Here is a 17,495-nt window from a genome sequence, read left to right on the forward strand (position 1 = left end):
TGAACTGAACTGAACTGTTATTTATCCAATGGGCCACCCCTCCCATTGGCCTGAGGTGCCACGTGAACTGTGATTCATTGACCCCAACCATGCAGACAGCACAGCCGGATGAATTACACTCTGGAAAGACTCTGCATGATACATCTGAAGTTAATTTAAGGCCTCTGGCCTGGGCAGGAGGACAGACAGAAGGCTGGTCTTGGTAATCCATGGTGCCAGGTCAACCCCACATGGGCAGCAGGAATGTTCATCCCCACCTGACTTTAGACAAAACCAGACAGTTGGCAACGCCAAACAGAAAAGGTGAGACAGCCAAGCTTTGAGAAAAGCAGCACAGCGCATTGTCAAAACCGGGGAGGAAGCAGAAGTGCCTTCTATCTGACACAAAAGAGCCAAACGACAACTAAAAAATATAAATAGCTCGAAATGAAGTAACTCCCCTGAGACAGGCAAAGGTTTAGTAGGCACAGAGAGCGATAATCATAGATGCAGACAGTTGTCCCATCAAAACTAACACCTTCTCACCAAAAGACGATCAAGAGGTATGAAGGCATGGCATAGCCTGACTGTAAAAGCTGCAATACATACGTCTGACAGAGACTTATTTATACCCAGAACATGTGAAGAACTCTTATGACTCAATAACAGGATGACAAGCGAGGAAAAGACAGAATGTTTGAACGGACGCTTCATTTCAGAAGGCCACATGCACTACAAGACCCTACAAGCACTGTAATCAGGGAAATACTGGGTGGGCCAAAAAGTTCTTTTGCACTTTTTCATAAGATGTACTAGGGAGCTGATGGTGAAAAAGACAAGTTTAGCACACACTGACCCTAGGCCCTGTCAACCACACTTCGAAGTGTTCACCCAGAAGAAAAGACACAGGGTTGCACATGGATGTTCACAGCAGCTTTATTCACCCACAGGAGGTTGCAGAAACAAGAAAAGGACCAAAATGTTGACAAAGGGGTCAACATGCATCAGTCTGAAAAGTGTGATGTTGAGTGAAAGAAGCTTTAGGCAAAAGAGTACACATTAGATGAGCCCATTCGTGAGGTTTTAGAACATGCCTAAATGACAATAACAACATTGAAGATGGTGGTTGCCTCTGATGGGATGGGAAGGGGTAGGCTGGGTAGAATATGAGAGATACTTCTGGAGTGTTGATGCTCCAAACTGTGATCAGGGTTGGGTTAGCACAGGTGTATGTATTTGTTCAAACTCATCCAGTACATTTCACTGGATGGACCGTGGACCACAAAGTTAAAAAAAAAAAAATCATATAGAAATACTGAATACTAGTCCATGATATGCACGCTGAAGCCTTTAGGGGTGAACTGTTCTGATGCTTGCAACTTTAAAAAAAAGAAAAAAACAAGATTCATTTATTTCTTTTATGGCTGTGCCAGGTATTAGTTGCTGCTGTTGGGCTTTTCTCTAGATGTGGTGAGTGGCCTTCTCATCCCAGTGGTTTGTCCTGTTGCAGGGCACAGGCTGTAGGCACAGGGTTCAGTCGTGGAACTTACTTTGAAGTGCAAAAAAAAAAAAAAGGGTGAATGAATGGTTTGTGGATAGACACATGACAAAGCACACATGGCCACGTGTTAATGGTATAATCTAGGAGGTATGTCAAATGGAAGCTACTATCAAATTGTTTGTTCTTTGCAGTGGGTTTGAAAATTTGCAGATAAAACACTGGAAGGAATGGCATCAGGAGAGCGAAAAAAGGCCACAGAGCATGGAACTGGGACCCTCGGGTGCCGTCCTACTGTGGATGGACTTTGGAATTTTAAGAACAGTGTGGCTCTGACAACACACGCCAATGAGAATAAATGGATGGATCTCCTTAAAACACTCCTCAGTCTCCTTTGCTGGTTCTTCCTCCTTTTTCTAACTTAACTGCTCTTGAAGTAGCCCAGGGCTTGAAGAAGGGCAAGGAGCACTCTGAAAATGCTCTCACCCACTCCGGGTCAAATATTCAATCAGGACAATAGGGAAGGATTCTGCTGCACATGGATGGCGGCTGTGATCCAGCCACAGCAGGGATGGCGGTGCCCCTCAGAGGCCATGGGGAGGGAAGATATTCCCAATGGGTGGGACCAGGAGAAGGACACCTCATCAGCCAGTTGGTGGCAAAGGAGAAATGGGAAGATTCCCCAGGGAGGAACAGCTAGCTCCATCTATGATCTGTCTCTCCAGATCTATTGCAATCAGGAAAGTCCCAAAAAAGAAAAACTGCCCTGGGCAGCAGCTAGCACTTCTCCAAACTCACGTGACATGGCTTTCCACAGCGCTATGAAAGCAGAAGTGTCTAACAAAGGATTGTATTTAGCAAAGTAACTGATGAGATGTAACTCATGTAACTCATGTAACTGATGTAACTCATGACACCAGAGCTACAGGGCACTTCAAGACCATCTACAGTAGATGAGTTACCTCTACCTCTGTGCAAAGTGTCCTAGCACACACAGATACCATGGAGCCATGAAAAGGAGGTTCAGGGGTTGACCTCAAAGAAATGTTGTTAAGTGAAAAAAAAAAAAAGGTGGGGGAAGGAAAGGTATGCTGTGAAACAGAAGAAAATCTTCATATCTGCTTGTAAATATGTCATCTCTCTCTGGAAGGACATGTGAACAACATGGAGGAACTGGGAGACAAGAGAAGGGGCTCAGAAGAAAACTGGATTCATTTCAGATTAATCTCTAAACAGGCACATGAAAGCCTTCTCTTGTGGCCAGATAGAATTTTCCTAAGTGAGTGTCATTTAGATTCAAGTTGGGAGCTTAAGGACTTGTGTGTAGTGTGGACCCTATTTTTTTTTTTTTAGATACTCATTTATTTGACTGTGCTGGGTCTTAGTTGCAGTCTGCAGGATCTAGTTCTCAGAGCAGGGATTGAACCCACGGAAAAGTCTGAGCCTTGGAAAAGTCCCTGGGCCCTACTGAAAGGAGATCCCAAGGAAGGAAGGTAAATAGAAACCTACACACACACAAAAGGAAGTCATGAGGATGAGACATTTCAAAAATGTTCCAGCAGACAGCAGAGCCAAGAATGTGCACCCAAAAGAAACTAGCTGGGGAGGATTGCAGGAAGGAGGAAGCTGGAGTCTCATCAACCAGAACTGGAGATCAGGCTGTCCCAGGCTGCACAAGGGGCTGAAAAAAGAACTGAGCTCGGCATCTGGTCATCCCTAACAAGATCAGGGAGAAGCTGGATCAGTGAGAAACAGAATAAAGCTGTTGGGTTGGCCACCAGTCAGAATAATACAAAAGCCTCTACCGATGTTCCCTTTTTAGCATCGACCTACAGCAAGTTGCAAAACAATTGTAGGTAAAGAACAGACTGTAAATGTCAGAACCCTTACAACATCAAGGTCCTCACACACACGACAGAAAAGAATGAAGGGAAGGGTCTTCCAATCCTGGGAGACCAGCGAGAAGGAAAGCTGTCAAAGGAATGAATGGAGAATTTTTAGTTCTGCTGGATTTTGGCCACACGCTTGGGTTGCATTTAGTGACAGTCAGAAGGCTTGTCCTTGTGGAACCAAGAGGAGTCCCTTCTTGCTGCAACTAGAGAATGCCTGAGCTCAGCCATGAAGACCCAGCAGAGACAAAAACAGAAAAACAAACCAGTACTATTAAAAAAAAGAAAGAAAACCACAAGGAAATATCACCATGCAGCCATCAGAGCAGCTATGATCAAAACCAGTGACAAGACTAGTCATAAGGATGGAAAGAAACTGAATCTCTCATCCATGGCTGGTGGCAGTGTAAAATGGGACAGCCATTCAGGAAAAGAATTGGGTGATTACTTAGAAAACAAAATGAGTACTTTACAAGTGAGCAATGCTGGTAAAGAATCACAGGGAGACCTGGATTAGATCCCTTGGTTGGGAAGATCCCCTGGAGAAGGGAAAGGCTACCCACTCCAGTATTCTGGCCTGGAGAATTCCACGGACTGCATAGTCCATAGGGTCGTGAAGAATAGGACGCGACTGAGAGACTTTCACTGCATTCACTGTAATGGAACAATACAAATGTAAATGTAAAACCTGCTACATGAAGGTTCGTACCTGGGCTGGATGAAGCACAAGCTGTAATCAAGATTGCCGGGAGAAACATCAATAACCTTAGATATGCAGATGATACTACCCTTATGGCAAAAAGTGAAGAGGAATTAAAAAGCCTCTTGATGCAAGTGAAAGAGGAGAGTGAAAAAGTTGGCTTAAAGCACAACATTCAGAAAACTAAGATCATGGCATCTGGTCCCATCACTTCAAGGCAAATAGACGGGGAAACAGTGGAAACAGTGAGAGATTTTATTTGGGGGGGCACTCCAAAATCACTGCAGATGGTGACTTCAGCCATGAAATTAAAAAACACTTACTGCTTCCCTGGTGGCTCAGACGGCAAAGTGTCTGCCTATAATGCAGGAGACCTGGGTTCAATCCCTGGGTCGGGAAGATGTCCTGGAGAAGGAAATGGTAACCCACTCCAGTATTCTTGCCTGGAAAATCCCATGGACAGAGAAGCCTGGTAGGCTACAGGCCATGGGGTCACAAAGAGTCAGACATTACTGAGTGACTTCACTTTCACTTTATTCCTTGGAAGGAAAATTATCACCAACCTAGACAGCATATTAAAAAGCAGATACATTACTTTGTCGACAAAGGTCCGTCTAGTCAAGGCTATGGTTTTTCCAGTGGTCATGTATGGATGTGAGAGTTGGACTATAAAGAAAGCTGAGCACCGAAGAATTGATGCTTTTGAACTGTGGTGTTGGAGAAGACACTTGAGAGTCCCTTGAATTGCAAGGAGATCCACATAGTTCATCCTAAAGGAGATCAGTCCTGGGTGTTCATTGGAAGGTCTGATGTTGAAGCTGAAACTCCAGTACTTTGGCCACCTGATGCAAAGAGCTGACTGGGACCTGACTGACCCTGATGCTGGGAAAGATTGAAGGCAGGAAGAGAAGGGGACGACAGAGGATAAGATGGTTGGATGGCACCACTGGCTCAATGGAGATGAGTTTGGGTAGACTCCAGGAGTTGGTATTGGACAGGGAGGCCTGGTGTGCTGCAGTTCATGGGGTTGCAAAGAGTTGGATACGACTGAGTGACTGAACTGAACTGAAGGTTCATACAGATTTACTCACAGTAACTCAAACCTGGAAACAACCAGGAGTATCTATCACAAGTGAGCAGCTCAACAGACTATGATCCATCCAGACTTTGGGATGATTCCCAGCAATAGAAATATTGCCAATGATTTGATTCCAGGTATATAACATTATTGGGATGACAAAATTACAGAGCTGGAAAACAGACTAGTGGTGGTGGTTACATATCTTCACACACGTGACAAAATGGCCCAGAGCTACACTTACATGTCACAGCAATGTCAAGTCCATGGTTTTGACAATGTACTATTATTGATCTCGTAGGAGACAGAGTTGAAGCTATTGCAAAAAAGTTGCAAAACAGCTGGCAGGTTGCACTTGTTTGCACCCAAAGAGCTGTAACTAAGAGAGCACAGTAACCAATGGGGAGAGGCAACAACAAACCGTGGAGAAAGTTGCAGGAATCTGGGGTTGGAATGAACAGGCTACAGCACATGGTGACCCCAGAGCTTCTCAAAGCATTACCCACAGCGACGTGGAAGCATGTGACATCAAGTTGGAAGAATTATTTCTGTTAAATTAAGCACCTTATTTGTTTTCACCATGTTGCAGGTATTAAGAGATTTGAACGGATAGACTGAGGAGTTCAAGGATCACTGACTGCATGCCTGACTTGCACTGATTCTGACTTACAAATCTTTGTTCACTAGTAATCGTGGGGTGAGAAAGCTCAAAATCAAACCCGCAGATTCATTCCATGGATCTGCCAGCAACTACCACTTGCTGCTGCTGCTGCTGCTGCTAAGTCACTTCAGTCATGTCCAACTCTGCGACCCCAGAGACGGCAGCCCACCAGGCTCCCCCATCCTTGGGATTCTCCAGGCAAGAACACTGGAATGGGTTGCCATTTCCTTCTCCAATGCATGAAAGTGAAAAGTGAAAGTGAAGTCGCTCAGTTGTGTCTGACTCCTAGCAACCCCATGGACTGCAGCCTACCAGGCTCCTCCATCCATGGGATTTGCCAGGCAAGAATACTGGAGTGGGTTGCCATTGCCTTCTCCAAACATGTACCACTTACATGTCTTACAACCCAGCAATGCTGGTAAAGAATCTGCCTGCAATGCAGGAGATTTGGGTTCGATCCATATAACCAGGGATTCATCAGTAACCCTAGCGGGTAAAGGTGGCCATAAAGTCTGGAAACAGATCAGATTCTCTTATCATGTGCTGTAAAGTACCATCAAGAAAGCATTTCTTATGATTCATCTGGGTTTGCAGACATGGTGGAGCCCTACATAACATTCTCAACAAGGACAGAGTCAAAAGTCAGTCCACAGAAGACCGAGTGAACTTGGCAAGGGGGTGGATGCCTGCGTGATTGGGGGCCTCATCTCTTCATTCAGCTCCAGGACACGTCAGCCTTTAAATTAAGGACTCCGCAAAGCCTGCCAGAGGTAGAACACATCAAACCCAGAAAAGATCAACACTTGCTATGCCAAACGCTGGGCTTTTCAATGTGCTTATCCGTCAAGACAGTCCCCCTTCCTAATGACTCAGAGCCACTATTACACTCCCTCAGAAGCTGCCAGTGATGAGAGAGATACCCGGAATGCTCTGACCTGGCACCCGAAGAACCAACTCGCACCCATGGGGCGCACCCCAAGCACCACCTGATGCCCCTGCTCTGACCGCTCTTTGATGGCACCTGGCATGCCAGCCCCTGGCACCCCCAGCCCGCAGACAATTGCGAGGAAGGGCAAGACAGACAGACAGATGTGTGCGGAGCAGGGGCCGCAGGCTGCAATTGGTTCCCCGTCTCTTCTGTCCTGCCCCTCAACTGCTGGAACTTGGCGTGTTTCCACAGCTGGTAAGACACGTGCCTTCCAAAGGGTGGCAGAGACTTTCCATGGTTTGTTCTGGGACTTACTGGCCCCACACTGGACCACAATGTTGAGTCCTTCCCAGTGCCATGAGCACCCGTGCCAGGTGATTACAAAGTGATACAAGCAATGCTGAGCAAACAACATCGGGCAAAGGTGTTCGATTGCTTTCTGTGATACCAGTACCCCCTCTGGCCAGGGAGGCCCCCAGCCACACCCAGGCAAGATGGGGGATGGCTGTCCCGCATGAGGAGGGTGCAGGGCTGCCCTTTGCTCTGCAGCCTCTCAGGGGCTCATAATCACACAAACTGCTGGGGTGGCAAGACCTGGCCTCTGAAACCCTCTTCAGAGGAAACATCTGCAGTGGGTTCAAAGGGCAGAGGCAGCAGCTCAGAGGAAGCTGGGATTAAAAAAGAGAGAGAGATGAAAAAACAAACTTAGCGGCAGGTGGCAGAGGTGGATGACTTGAGCAGGGGCCACCAAGTCACATTAAGAGCTGGTGCCAGTGATGGGAGGGAAAGAATCAACATCTGTTAGGCTGATGGATAAGCCCTCTGCCCACTGTTTCCAGGTACCGTGGGGCTTCCCTGAGAGCTCGGTTGGGAAAGAAGCTGCCTGCAATGCAGGAGACCCAGGTTTGATTCCTGGGCCAGGAAGTTCCCTTGGAGAAGGGCTAAGCTACCCACTCCAGCATTCTTGGGCTTCCCTGGGGGCTCAGCTGGGAAAGAATCTACCTGTAGTACGGGAGACCTGGGCTCAGTCCCTGGGTTGGGAAGATCCCCTGGAGAAGGGAAAGGCTGCTACCCACTCCAAGATCCTGTCCTGGAGAATTCCACAGACTGTACTGTCAGTGGGGTCGCCCAGAGTTGGACATGACTGAGCGACTTGAACAGACTCAGAAGAAGGCCCAGGCCAAGTAGGCAAGTGATGGCCCACACCAGACATCAGCTGCTCAGTCCTCCTGGGCCAGGGCAGGCTCCACTTTGGGAAAGAACACAAGGAGAAAAAAAAAAAAAGAGAAAACCCAAGAGGGCTCAAGGTACCAGAAAAAAGGGGACACTGTTTCCCCACAAATATGAGAGCTGCACAAAAGGGCTGGGAGGAGAGCCTCAGAGGCAGGATTTTACGCAAGTCCTGGCTTCAGTCCTCATGAACCAGGTACCTGGGATGCAGGCAAACAAAGCACCTGCAGCAGGACTGGCAGGCTAGTGACTTCAGAGCACAAACGTGTACAATCGGCCCTGGGACACGATGGTTGTGAGCTGCCAAAGGTCCGCTGGCATGAGCATTTCTTGCACAGTCAACCCCGCAGCACCACACAATTCAGTCCAGGGTCAGTGGCCTCTGCTGGTGGCTGGAGGCTTATAGTCGTGGATGAACCATAGGGACGGAGGAATGAATGCGTATGGATACGGCTCAACTCTATGCCTCCACGTGAAGGAAAAAGGCAAAGTGAAGCCTCAGAAAATTCTGTTACACCAAGCTGTACTCTGGTTCCCTAATTTGGAGCATGTCTTCCCATTTCCCAGCTGTGGAGTCAGTTCTCCTTTGAGCAACAGTTAAAAACTTGAGCAACTGGTGCTTAAGGGAAAAAAAAAATCCCTGCCATCCATGAAATGCACCTGATTTCATCTCCCCCACCCCAGGGGACCTCTGGCGAAATCTCCAGACCTCTGTGAGCCCTGAATGTCCCCTCCCTGGAGCACTGTTGGCCGATGGCACCCTGGATATCTCCACCCTCAAACCTGTGCAACAGCAGATGAGGCCGAATCTGCTGGCCAGGAGCTCTGCTGAGTGGATACTCAGCTGGAGCCAGACTTCATTCGTGGGCCATTAGGCCCAAGTGAACTTTCAGGGACTTGCAACCTATTTCTTCAGCTCATGGGAAAGGGGCAACTTCAAACAGGCCAGCAGAGACAAGTAGGAATTTTACAACACATTTTATGTGCACTAAGTTACTGCCATAAAGAACAAGGTCACAGGGAGCTCATAAACTGTTTCTTCAAGGAAGGACACCTATAGTTAAATAGAGGAGGCAGCCTCCACTTCAAATGTATTGCAACATTGTGTTCTGATAAGACTTTTTCAGTTATCAAATACAGACTACAATCAGAAGGGAAACTTTGGTTTTTGAGTCTTTAGAACTTTTACCAAAAGCAATCCTCCTCAATGAAATGTTTGGCAACAGGAATTTCTGAATTGCTTTAAAGCCAACAGCTTCCTCGGAGGGAAGGTGAACCTCAGGAAATAAGAAATCAGCCAGTTTGTGGGGTCAGGCCACCCCTCATGGTGTGGAGATTCTCCCTCCGAGGTCCACAGTTGGGCAGTTCTGGAAGCTTTTCATTCTGTGCTTTACCAATTTTTCTTATCCCATCCTCAAATCCTTTCATGCAAACAAACTACATAGGCAGGAGACTGTATCTGGTATTGCAGGATAAACTCATGGCTCCACAAAAACTGCTGCTTACTCAGAGAGTAGTGACAGAGCTTCTGTTCAAAACTGCACACAATGAATCTCCCCAGCCTTTCCACCAGGGTCAGAAAGATCTCCAAGGGGTCGGGACACTGAGTTACAGGTGGCGCTCAGGTTGTGCAAAGTGAAAGCAGGCACACAGAAAGGCCTATGTAAGCTGGAGTCCATTTGTAGGACAGCCTCAAAAAGGCAAAGTGATAGTGTTTTCCAAATGCTGCTGGCGGTGGGGGGCGGTGGGGGTGTTCCATGCTTCTAGGGATGGCAGGGGGTTGGGGGGCAACCCTCAAGTACTGTGGTCACAGCTACAGGGTGGGATGTACATGCCCAATGTCAATGAACTGCACAAATCAGTGAATTCTATTAATGCAAAGTAAATCTCAATAAAGTTGCCAAAAGAAAATTCAATAAAGCGAGTTTGGCAGGGGGTGGGGACGGAGTTAAGGCTCAGCCAAGTGAGTTGACTGATGGGAAGAAAAGCAAAAAAAAAATCACATTTCCAAGCTTATGGGGAATCAAGGAGTTTCAGAGCTTGATCCCCTCCTAGCGCACTTGCCGCTGCCTAACTTGTAACTTTGCCTTCCCCACATGATCATCCCACTGCTCCTGGAAGCCTAGACTACCGCAATCCTGATTTGCAAAGACGGAAAAGTGTGAATATGGCACCCTGAGGGAAACAGCAAGCTCAATGCAGATACAGAATGCAGCCTCCCTCTGATGCCTCCCAGTCCACAGTCCGCAGCCTGCACACCAGTCTGCTGGGACCTGGGGGATCTGCAGTTTCATCATATGCCCAAGTGGATGGGTGCGCTGCATAACACGTCCACCTCTTCAGGCACTTAGTAATTTGGGAACCATTTCCAAGGCCCCACGGATCAGGCATTTCACCTGGAAAAAGTGAGTGTGCAAACAGCCCTGCCCTGGAAGATCTTGGAGGTCTAGAAAAAGATTCACACTCGTGAGTTCCCAGGCCAGCTAGTGTCTGATGAGCCCTCTGTCTCTGGGTGTCTCTGTGGACATCCTCTCTTGGAACCTGGCCAGCAGGCTGTGAGGAGGCCAGGGAACATGGAAGGGCTGCCAGTGGGTGCTGGCTGATGGCTGACCACTGAGACCCAGCTTCAGTCTTCAGGTGAGTGAGTGGGCCTGGCATGCAGCCTTACCTTGAAGTCGCTCAGTCATATCAGACTCTTTGAGATCCATGGACTGTAGCCTACCAGGATCCTCCGTCCAGGGTATTTTCCAGGCAAGGGTACTGGAGTGGGTGGCCATTTCCTTCTCCAGGAGATCTTCCCGACCCAGGAACCAAACCAGACGCTTTACCCTCTGAGCCACCAGGGAAGCCCCAAGATAACAAGAGAATCAACTCTCCCTTATGGGCCATCTTTGAGGATAGAGGTGAGTTGCTATTTATGGGCCATCGCAGGAATCTTGGTGGGGGGGCGCAGAATTACTCCTGAGATGATGCCTGCCCACAGACACAGGCCACCCGGGTGCCCCCCAGCGCCAGAGGCCCCCGCAGAAATGCCACGGCATGGTGACTGAGCACTTTGAGGCCAGCGTTGGCTCTTACCACCAACCCTTTCTGCTGACACAAGCACTTAAGCAGACCTCCTCTGGGCTCTGTTCCTGAAAGTCTTCTCCGTGACCCCGACTCCGTCCACGCAGAAGTTTCCCCCGACCTTTCATCAGCTCTTGGGGCCAGGGGCCGCGGCCTCTGCCGATTCCCGCCTAGAGGCGCCGCGGAGTCCCGAGCCAAGGCGCCCAGAAGTCCCGCACAAGCCCCGGGGGTCAGGACCCCTCCCCGAGGGCAGGAGGGCGGACGGCGAGGCCCAGAGTCGGGGACCGGCCCTCACCGCATGCCGTTGGGGGGACCCCGGGAGCCGCTCACCTCGGGCCGGTTGTGCTTCTGCAGCAAGTGCTCCAAGTAGAGATCGGAGAGCGCCGTGCGCATGCCGCCCCCGCCCTCGCCCTCGCTCGCCTTCAGCGTCATCTTATGGGAGAGCCGGGCCGCCTGGGACGCGGGGGCCGCGGGGCCGCGGGACCGGGCAGAAGCTGGAGCGCGAGGGCCCGGCAGCCTGCGGCGCGCGGAGGCGGCGAAGGCTGCTGGGACTCGGCGCGCCTGGGCCGTCACCACCCCGCAGGAAGCGCGCCGGGCGCGCGGGGGCGTAGCCCCGCCCACTCTCCGCCTCTGAACACGCCCCCCGCCTGGTCTCCGCCCCCGAGGCCCCCAGGGGCCCGGCTCTGCGCACCTGGGCGCCGGGAAAGGGCGCACAAGTACATCTCTAAGAATTAAAGCCACGAAAACAAACAAAAAATGGAAGGCTCAGTGGCAGCAAGGAGACCAACATTCCTTACGAAGGCCAGAGCGGGATTCCTTAGCACCCTCACACCTTCCTGGCGTTCACCCCAGCAGCGAAGGCACGAAAAACTTGCTGAACAAAACAAACATTTCCTGTGCTTACAGAGTTCAGGGCTGTGCGCCATCTGTACACACATTTGCCTGATAAACACCTGGCTCCTTGACCCAAAGGGAATAACCTCGCAGTATTACAAGCAGTACATTACTCTGCGTAATCTTGTTCCGTCCTTCCAGGACCTCTTGGCCAAGAAGAGAAAAACCCAAGGGCCAAGAGTTTGCAGCCAAATCACCCAGTTTTCTCTGCTGAGAGACTGAGCTCATGTGATTGATGGATGGCTCCCTTCTCCAAGATTACCCTCAAGGAACTATAGAAGTCTGAGACACACACAGAGGGAGAGACAGACAGACAGACAGACACACACACACACACACACACACAGGGAGAGAGACACAGACACACACACACAGGAAAGGGAACTATTGAAATTAAGACAGTGGGATACTGTGCACAGACAGATTGAATGAGCAATGAAATAGATTAGAAAATGCAGAGATGCACACTGGCCGGTGTGTAATTGTGGTATCTGATACAAGTGCCATGTTAGGTGAGTAAAGAGACACTTTTTATTAAACCACAGTTAGGAAATGTTTGGAGAAGGCAATGGCAGCCCACTCCAGTGTTCTTGCCTGGAGAATCCCAGGGGTGGGGGAGCCTGGTGGGCTGCCGTCAATGGGGTTGCACAGAGTCAGACACGACTGAAGTGACTTAGCAGCAGCAGCAGCAGCAGCAGGAAATGTTTATTTATATTGAAAGAGAGGAACCTGGAACCATTCTGCATGCCATATGCAGAAATAAATGTATTCCAGATGGATTGAGGACTTCTCTGTCAAAAACACACTTCAAAGCTTTTGACTAAAAACATCAGCAAAGAACTTTTAGACTTTGGGATAGAGAAAGATTTCTTAAACAATGCAGACAAATCATCGACTGTAAAAAATATTGATCAGCTTGACTTTAACATTAAGAGATTTCACTCATCAAAAGGCAAACTAAAAAAGCAAAAAAGACCAGATGTGACTTGTGGAAAATATTTTCAATACAACTGATGAAGAATTCCTATTATGAATATATAAAGGTCTACAAATTAATAAGAAAAACACACACAACTCAGCAGATCAATGGGTTAAAAAAAAAAAAACCACGAATAAGCATTTCACAGATGGAGAAACACGCATGAACAATAAACATATGAACAGATGTTCAACCTCATTAGTGATCAAACCACAAGGAAATACCACTGTGCCTCCATTAAACTGTCACAAATTTAAAAGTCTAACAATATCAAGTGTTAGAGGAAATGAGAACCCATGTGAATTCTTGAACGTTGCTGCTGAGAGTCTACATTTGGCAATACTATTAGGAGAACAGCTTTGTGTTTCTTCAAATTGAACATGCATCTCCCCTCTGAGCCAGCAACCCCACTCCTAGATGTATATATTGATGCAATTCCAATAAAGGTCTCAACAGATAGGTTTTGTGAAACTGGAAAATCTCATTTTAAAATGTGTATGGACTTGTAAAGAACAATGTGGAGGGACTTGGCTTCCAGATCGCGCAACCTATAACAAAGTTAAGTAACTAGGAGAGTGTAGGACAGGCGCAGAAAGAGACAAATAGACCAATGGAGCAGAAAAGAGACAAGAAATGGTGACATGACAAGATGTGTTGCAGACCAGTAGGGAAAGGACACACTTGCACTTAGGGCAACTGGGCATACGGGGGATCAAAACAGAAACCAAGACTGGTCACAGGTGAAGGCACACAGGCTATCGAAACTATGGCAGCCAGAGAACTTCAGAGGCAGGGAGTCCTCGAGCAAAATGTAGCTGAAGCTTTTCCTGAGGCCAAGCTCAGAGTGGAAAAGTACTGGGAAGGCAAGTGGGCTGACTCCAAGGAGGGCTGGTCATACAGCTGGTCTTCTTTTCAACATGCACTCGCCTGTTTCTGGTCGGCTGGTTCCAGTTCAGTGTGCTCAGTGCTCAGAATGAGGCCTTGCTCCTGAGAATTTATTGCTTCTTGGAATTTATTGCAGCTATCTGCTTTTCTAAATTCCTAGAACTGCTTTGAGGCACAGAAATTTAGTTCAGAGTTCATGACTGGAAAAACATCGTTTCTCACAATTTTCTTTAAAAACTAAAATTAGGCTTGATCTCATCTCAAAGAAAACTTTATCCCGAGGAGCTGAAGGACGTAAAGGTGAAAGGCAAAACTGTAAAACTTTTAGAAGACAACATGGGAGACATCCTTTATGACTTTTGGGTGGAAAGGGGTCCTTAAACAGACGCAAGGAAAATTATCACCAAATCACAAATACCACCACAATATTGAAAAGTCACTAGCCTCCAATTAAAATTAAAAAATTATCGCCAAATCAGACAACATTAAAATCAAAATACAACTCTCAGAATAAGGGACGGTATGTTCCACATTTCTAGCCTACAACATATTAGTATAGTGAGTATACAAAGAAGTCCTACTGATCAATAAGGAAAAAATGAAGCTAAAATTAGAAAAATGGGCACAATTCATTAACAGGCATTTCATAGGAGAGAGATAAATGTCCTATCAACACAAGAAAAGATCTTCAATGTCATCAGGTGTCAGGGAAATGCCAAGTAAGAAAACAATAAGATACTATGTTCTATCCACCAGATTGGTTAAAAAAAAATGAAGACTATGATGTTATATCTTCTCAAGGATGTGGGGTGATGGGGGCACTTGGCCTTTGACTCAGAAAGGCAGTCACAGATGACACTTTTCAGAGAGACTTTTGCACGTGTACCCTACTAGACATGTGCAGTAATACTTCTGGAGGCTTTATTCAGAGTAGAAAAGACGGAAACAACACACATGCCTGTCCACCGTCAATGGGCCAAATGAGTAGAGGTCTTTTCATACAGTTGGGTTACAAAGGGGTCACTGCAGCTCCAGGCATCCACGTGGCATAAACTCAAAACCAAAAAGAAGAAAAGCACAGAAGAGAGTGCACGCCTGTGGTTTCATTTTCAGAAAACTTAAAAACAGGCAAGGCTCTGGCATGAGGAGACCAGATGAGGATTACAGGGGGATGGGGAGAGGGGGGCCAGTGAGGAGGAGCTGCTGATCCTAAAGGGGAGGACAGTGAATGTGTCCGCTTTGTGGGAAGTCTCCAAACTATACACCTTTGACTTGTGCTCTTTGCTGTAGGTAGGTTATATTGCAAAAGAGAAGCTTGAAAAGTCTGGGGTAGCAAGTTTAGGGAGACTTCAGGAATTTGTAAAATCCCAGCAAAATTAAATAGTGGATTGCCTAACATAACTGGCATGGACTGCAGCCTACCAGGCTTCTCTGTCCATGGGATTTGCCAGGCAAGAGTACTGGAGTGGGTTGCCATTGCCTTCTCCAAACTGGCAAAAATATAAAGCAAATCAAGGACACAACAGTATATTCAAGAGAACAGGAGGGGGAGGTCTGTGAGCCTTGCACAAGTGCTGCATGGTAGCACGCCTGCAGCCTCTGACCCAGCCATTCCCCGTTCAGCAGTTTGCCTTAAGGAACAGTGTGGGCAAGATAAAAAGGACTGTGAAGGTGTGTGTAAGGAGGCAGCTTAGATTCCCCTCCCCAGCCCCCATGTGCTGCTTAGTGGGGGAAAATGTAAGTCCACATCCTGGCTGATTGAAAGCTCAACACAACCTGGGCAGTTCAACTTCCTCTTCAAGTCTGATCAGAGGACGGTCTCCTCTCACCAAGTGGAGTCTGAGACAGAGGGTGTGTGCCAGGATCTTACCCCTGTATCAGTCAGAACATCCTTTTGATACATGAGGCAGGGTGCTCAGGGCTGGTACACCGGGATGACCCTGAGGGATGGGATGGGGAGGGAGGTGGGAGGAAAGGTCAGGATGGGGAACACATGTACACCTATGGCTGATTCATGTCAATGTAGGGCAAAAACCACCACAATATTGTATAGTAATTAGCCTCCAATTAAAATTTAAAACCAAGAAAAAAAAGTGTATAACTCACTAGTTTTTAATAAATTAACAGATTTGTGTCAGCTTTCCAGTTTTTATATACCTATGCTGTTTAAGTTGCATGTAATTTAAATTATTCTTAAGCGTTTATTTACCTCAAGAATAAATGATAAGTATATTTAAAAAAAAAAAAGAACACCTGTTTGGTATTTCTCTTTGCATTTTTTGAGGCAATAAATTCCTAACCTCCTGTGGTTTGCCCGGACCCCAGCCCCTGGCTTGCTCAGGCCCAAAGTCCAGGAGGTATTCTCGAAGCTTCAATTCTTTCCCACTCCTCGTCCAGTCACTGTTCAAATCCTGATGGCTCTCACTTCTCCCTCCGTCCAGATTCTGACACTGACTACAACTTTGCCAATCCCACCCTGGTGCCAACAAGGCTATGTCTTGCCTGGATTTTGGGAAACCTCCTGGCTGGTCTCCCTGCTTTGGACCCTCTCAACATGGTGACTGAGATGACCCTTTAAAAACACCCATCAAATGACTTTCCCCACTTTCCATGGGCTCCCAGGACAACCCAGATCTTTTCCGAGGCCCACCAGGTCTTAACTCTGCCCCAGGCAGACTCTCACCCTAGTCCCCTGGAGCTGCTGTGTCTTTCACTCTAGCCAAGCTCGCTGTTTGCCTTGTTGCTTGCTCAGAACAGGAGGTGTGCCATAGTGTTTGCGGAGTGAGTGATTTCCAACTCGGAACAGCGAGTTCAGTGCAGCTCAGTTCAGTCGCCCAGTCGTGTCTGACTCTTTGCGACCCCATATACTGCAGCCCACCAGGCCTCCCTGTCCATCACCAACTCCTAGAGTTTACCCAAACCCATGTCCATTGAGTTGGTGATGCCATCCAACCATCTCATCCTCTGTCGTCCCCTTCTCCTTCTGCCTTCAACCTTTCCCAGCATCAGGGTCTTTTCCGATGAGTCAGTTCTTTTCATCAGGTGGCCCCAGCAAAGTGAAAAGCAAATGAATAATGTGTAAAACTATCACCTGCATTACATGTATAATAGTGAACAAGTAGGAACACCCTAGGGCTTCCCTGGTGGCTCAGCTGGTAAAGAATCTGCCTGCAGTGTGAGAGACCTGGGTTCGATCCCTGGGTTGGGAAGATCCCCTGGAGAAGGGAAAGGCTACCCACTCCAGTATTCTGGCCTGGAGAATTCCATGGACTGTATAGTGCATGGGGTAAGTTATTATGGAGTGGTGATTAAATGACTTCAATTGAATCCACTGCAAGAAATATTACATGGCACTTACTGACACAGAAAGATAGCCACCATGTGTCATAGAGTGAAGGAAAAAGTAGGCTACAAAATATGATAGGTTGGTGAAAGAAAGGATCTCAGTGAGTGACTTTCTGTGATTGTGTATACATCAGCATTCACTCCATAAAAAAAGCCCATGTTTACATTTGTTTCGGAAATGCCTGTTCTACTCTTTTGTGGAGATCCATGTTAGCCTGTGAAAGGCTGTTAGAAGTGCTGGAGCAAAGAAATACGTTTACACTTATTTAATTCAACATCTCTCCAGCCTAATTGGCCACATAGAGTCCTATTGTCTCATAACATTTATTAAAATGGAGCTATTGCTTTGAAGAACAGATTTTG

General features: G+C 47.5%; 1 protein-coding gene across 1 annotated transcript in view; it reads right to left on the reverse strand.

Annotated features, from left to right (window-relative positions):
• MPP1 (MAGUK p55 scaffold protein 1) overlaps nt 1-11,973 on the reverse strand; it is a 32,520-nt gene extending 20,547 nt beyond the window's left edge. The window contains exon 1 of the mRNA XM_070291926.1: nt 11,360-11,973. Coding sequence (XP_070148027.1) covers nt 11,360-11,461 — 102 coding nt within the window. The 5' untranslated portion in view covers nt 11,462-11,973. The remainder of the gene's footprint in view (nt 1-11,359) is intronic.
• Nucleotides 11,974-17,495: the final 5,522 nt, after the last annotated feature.

The sequence above is a fragment of the Ovis canadensis genome, chromosome X, assembly GCF_042477335.2.
Source record: "Ovis canadensis isolate MfBH-ARS-UI-01 breed Bighorn chromosome X, ARS-UI_OviCan_v2, whole genome shotgun sequence".
In the NCBI taxonomy this organism is placed as follows: Eukaryota; Metazoa; Chordata; class Mammalia; order Artiodactyla; family Bovidae; genus Ovis; species Ovis canadensis.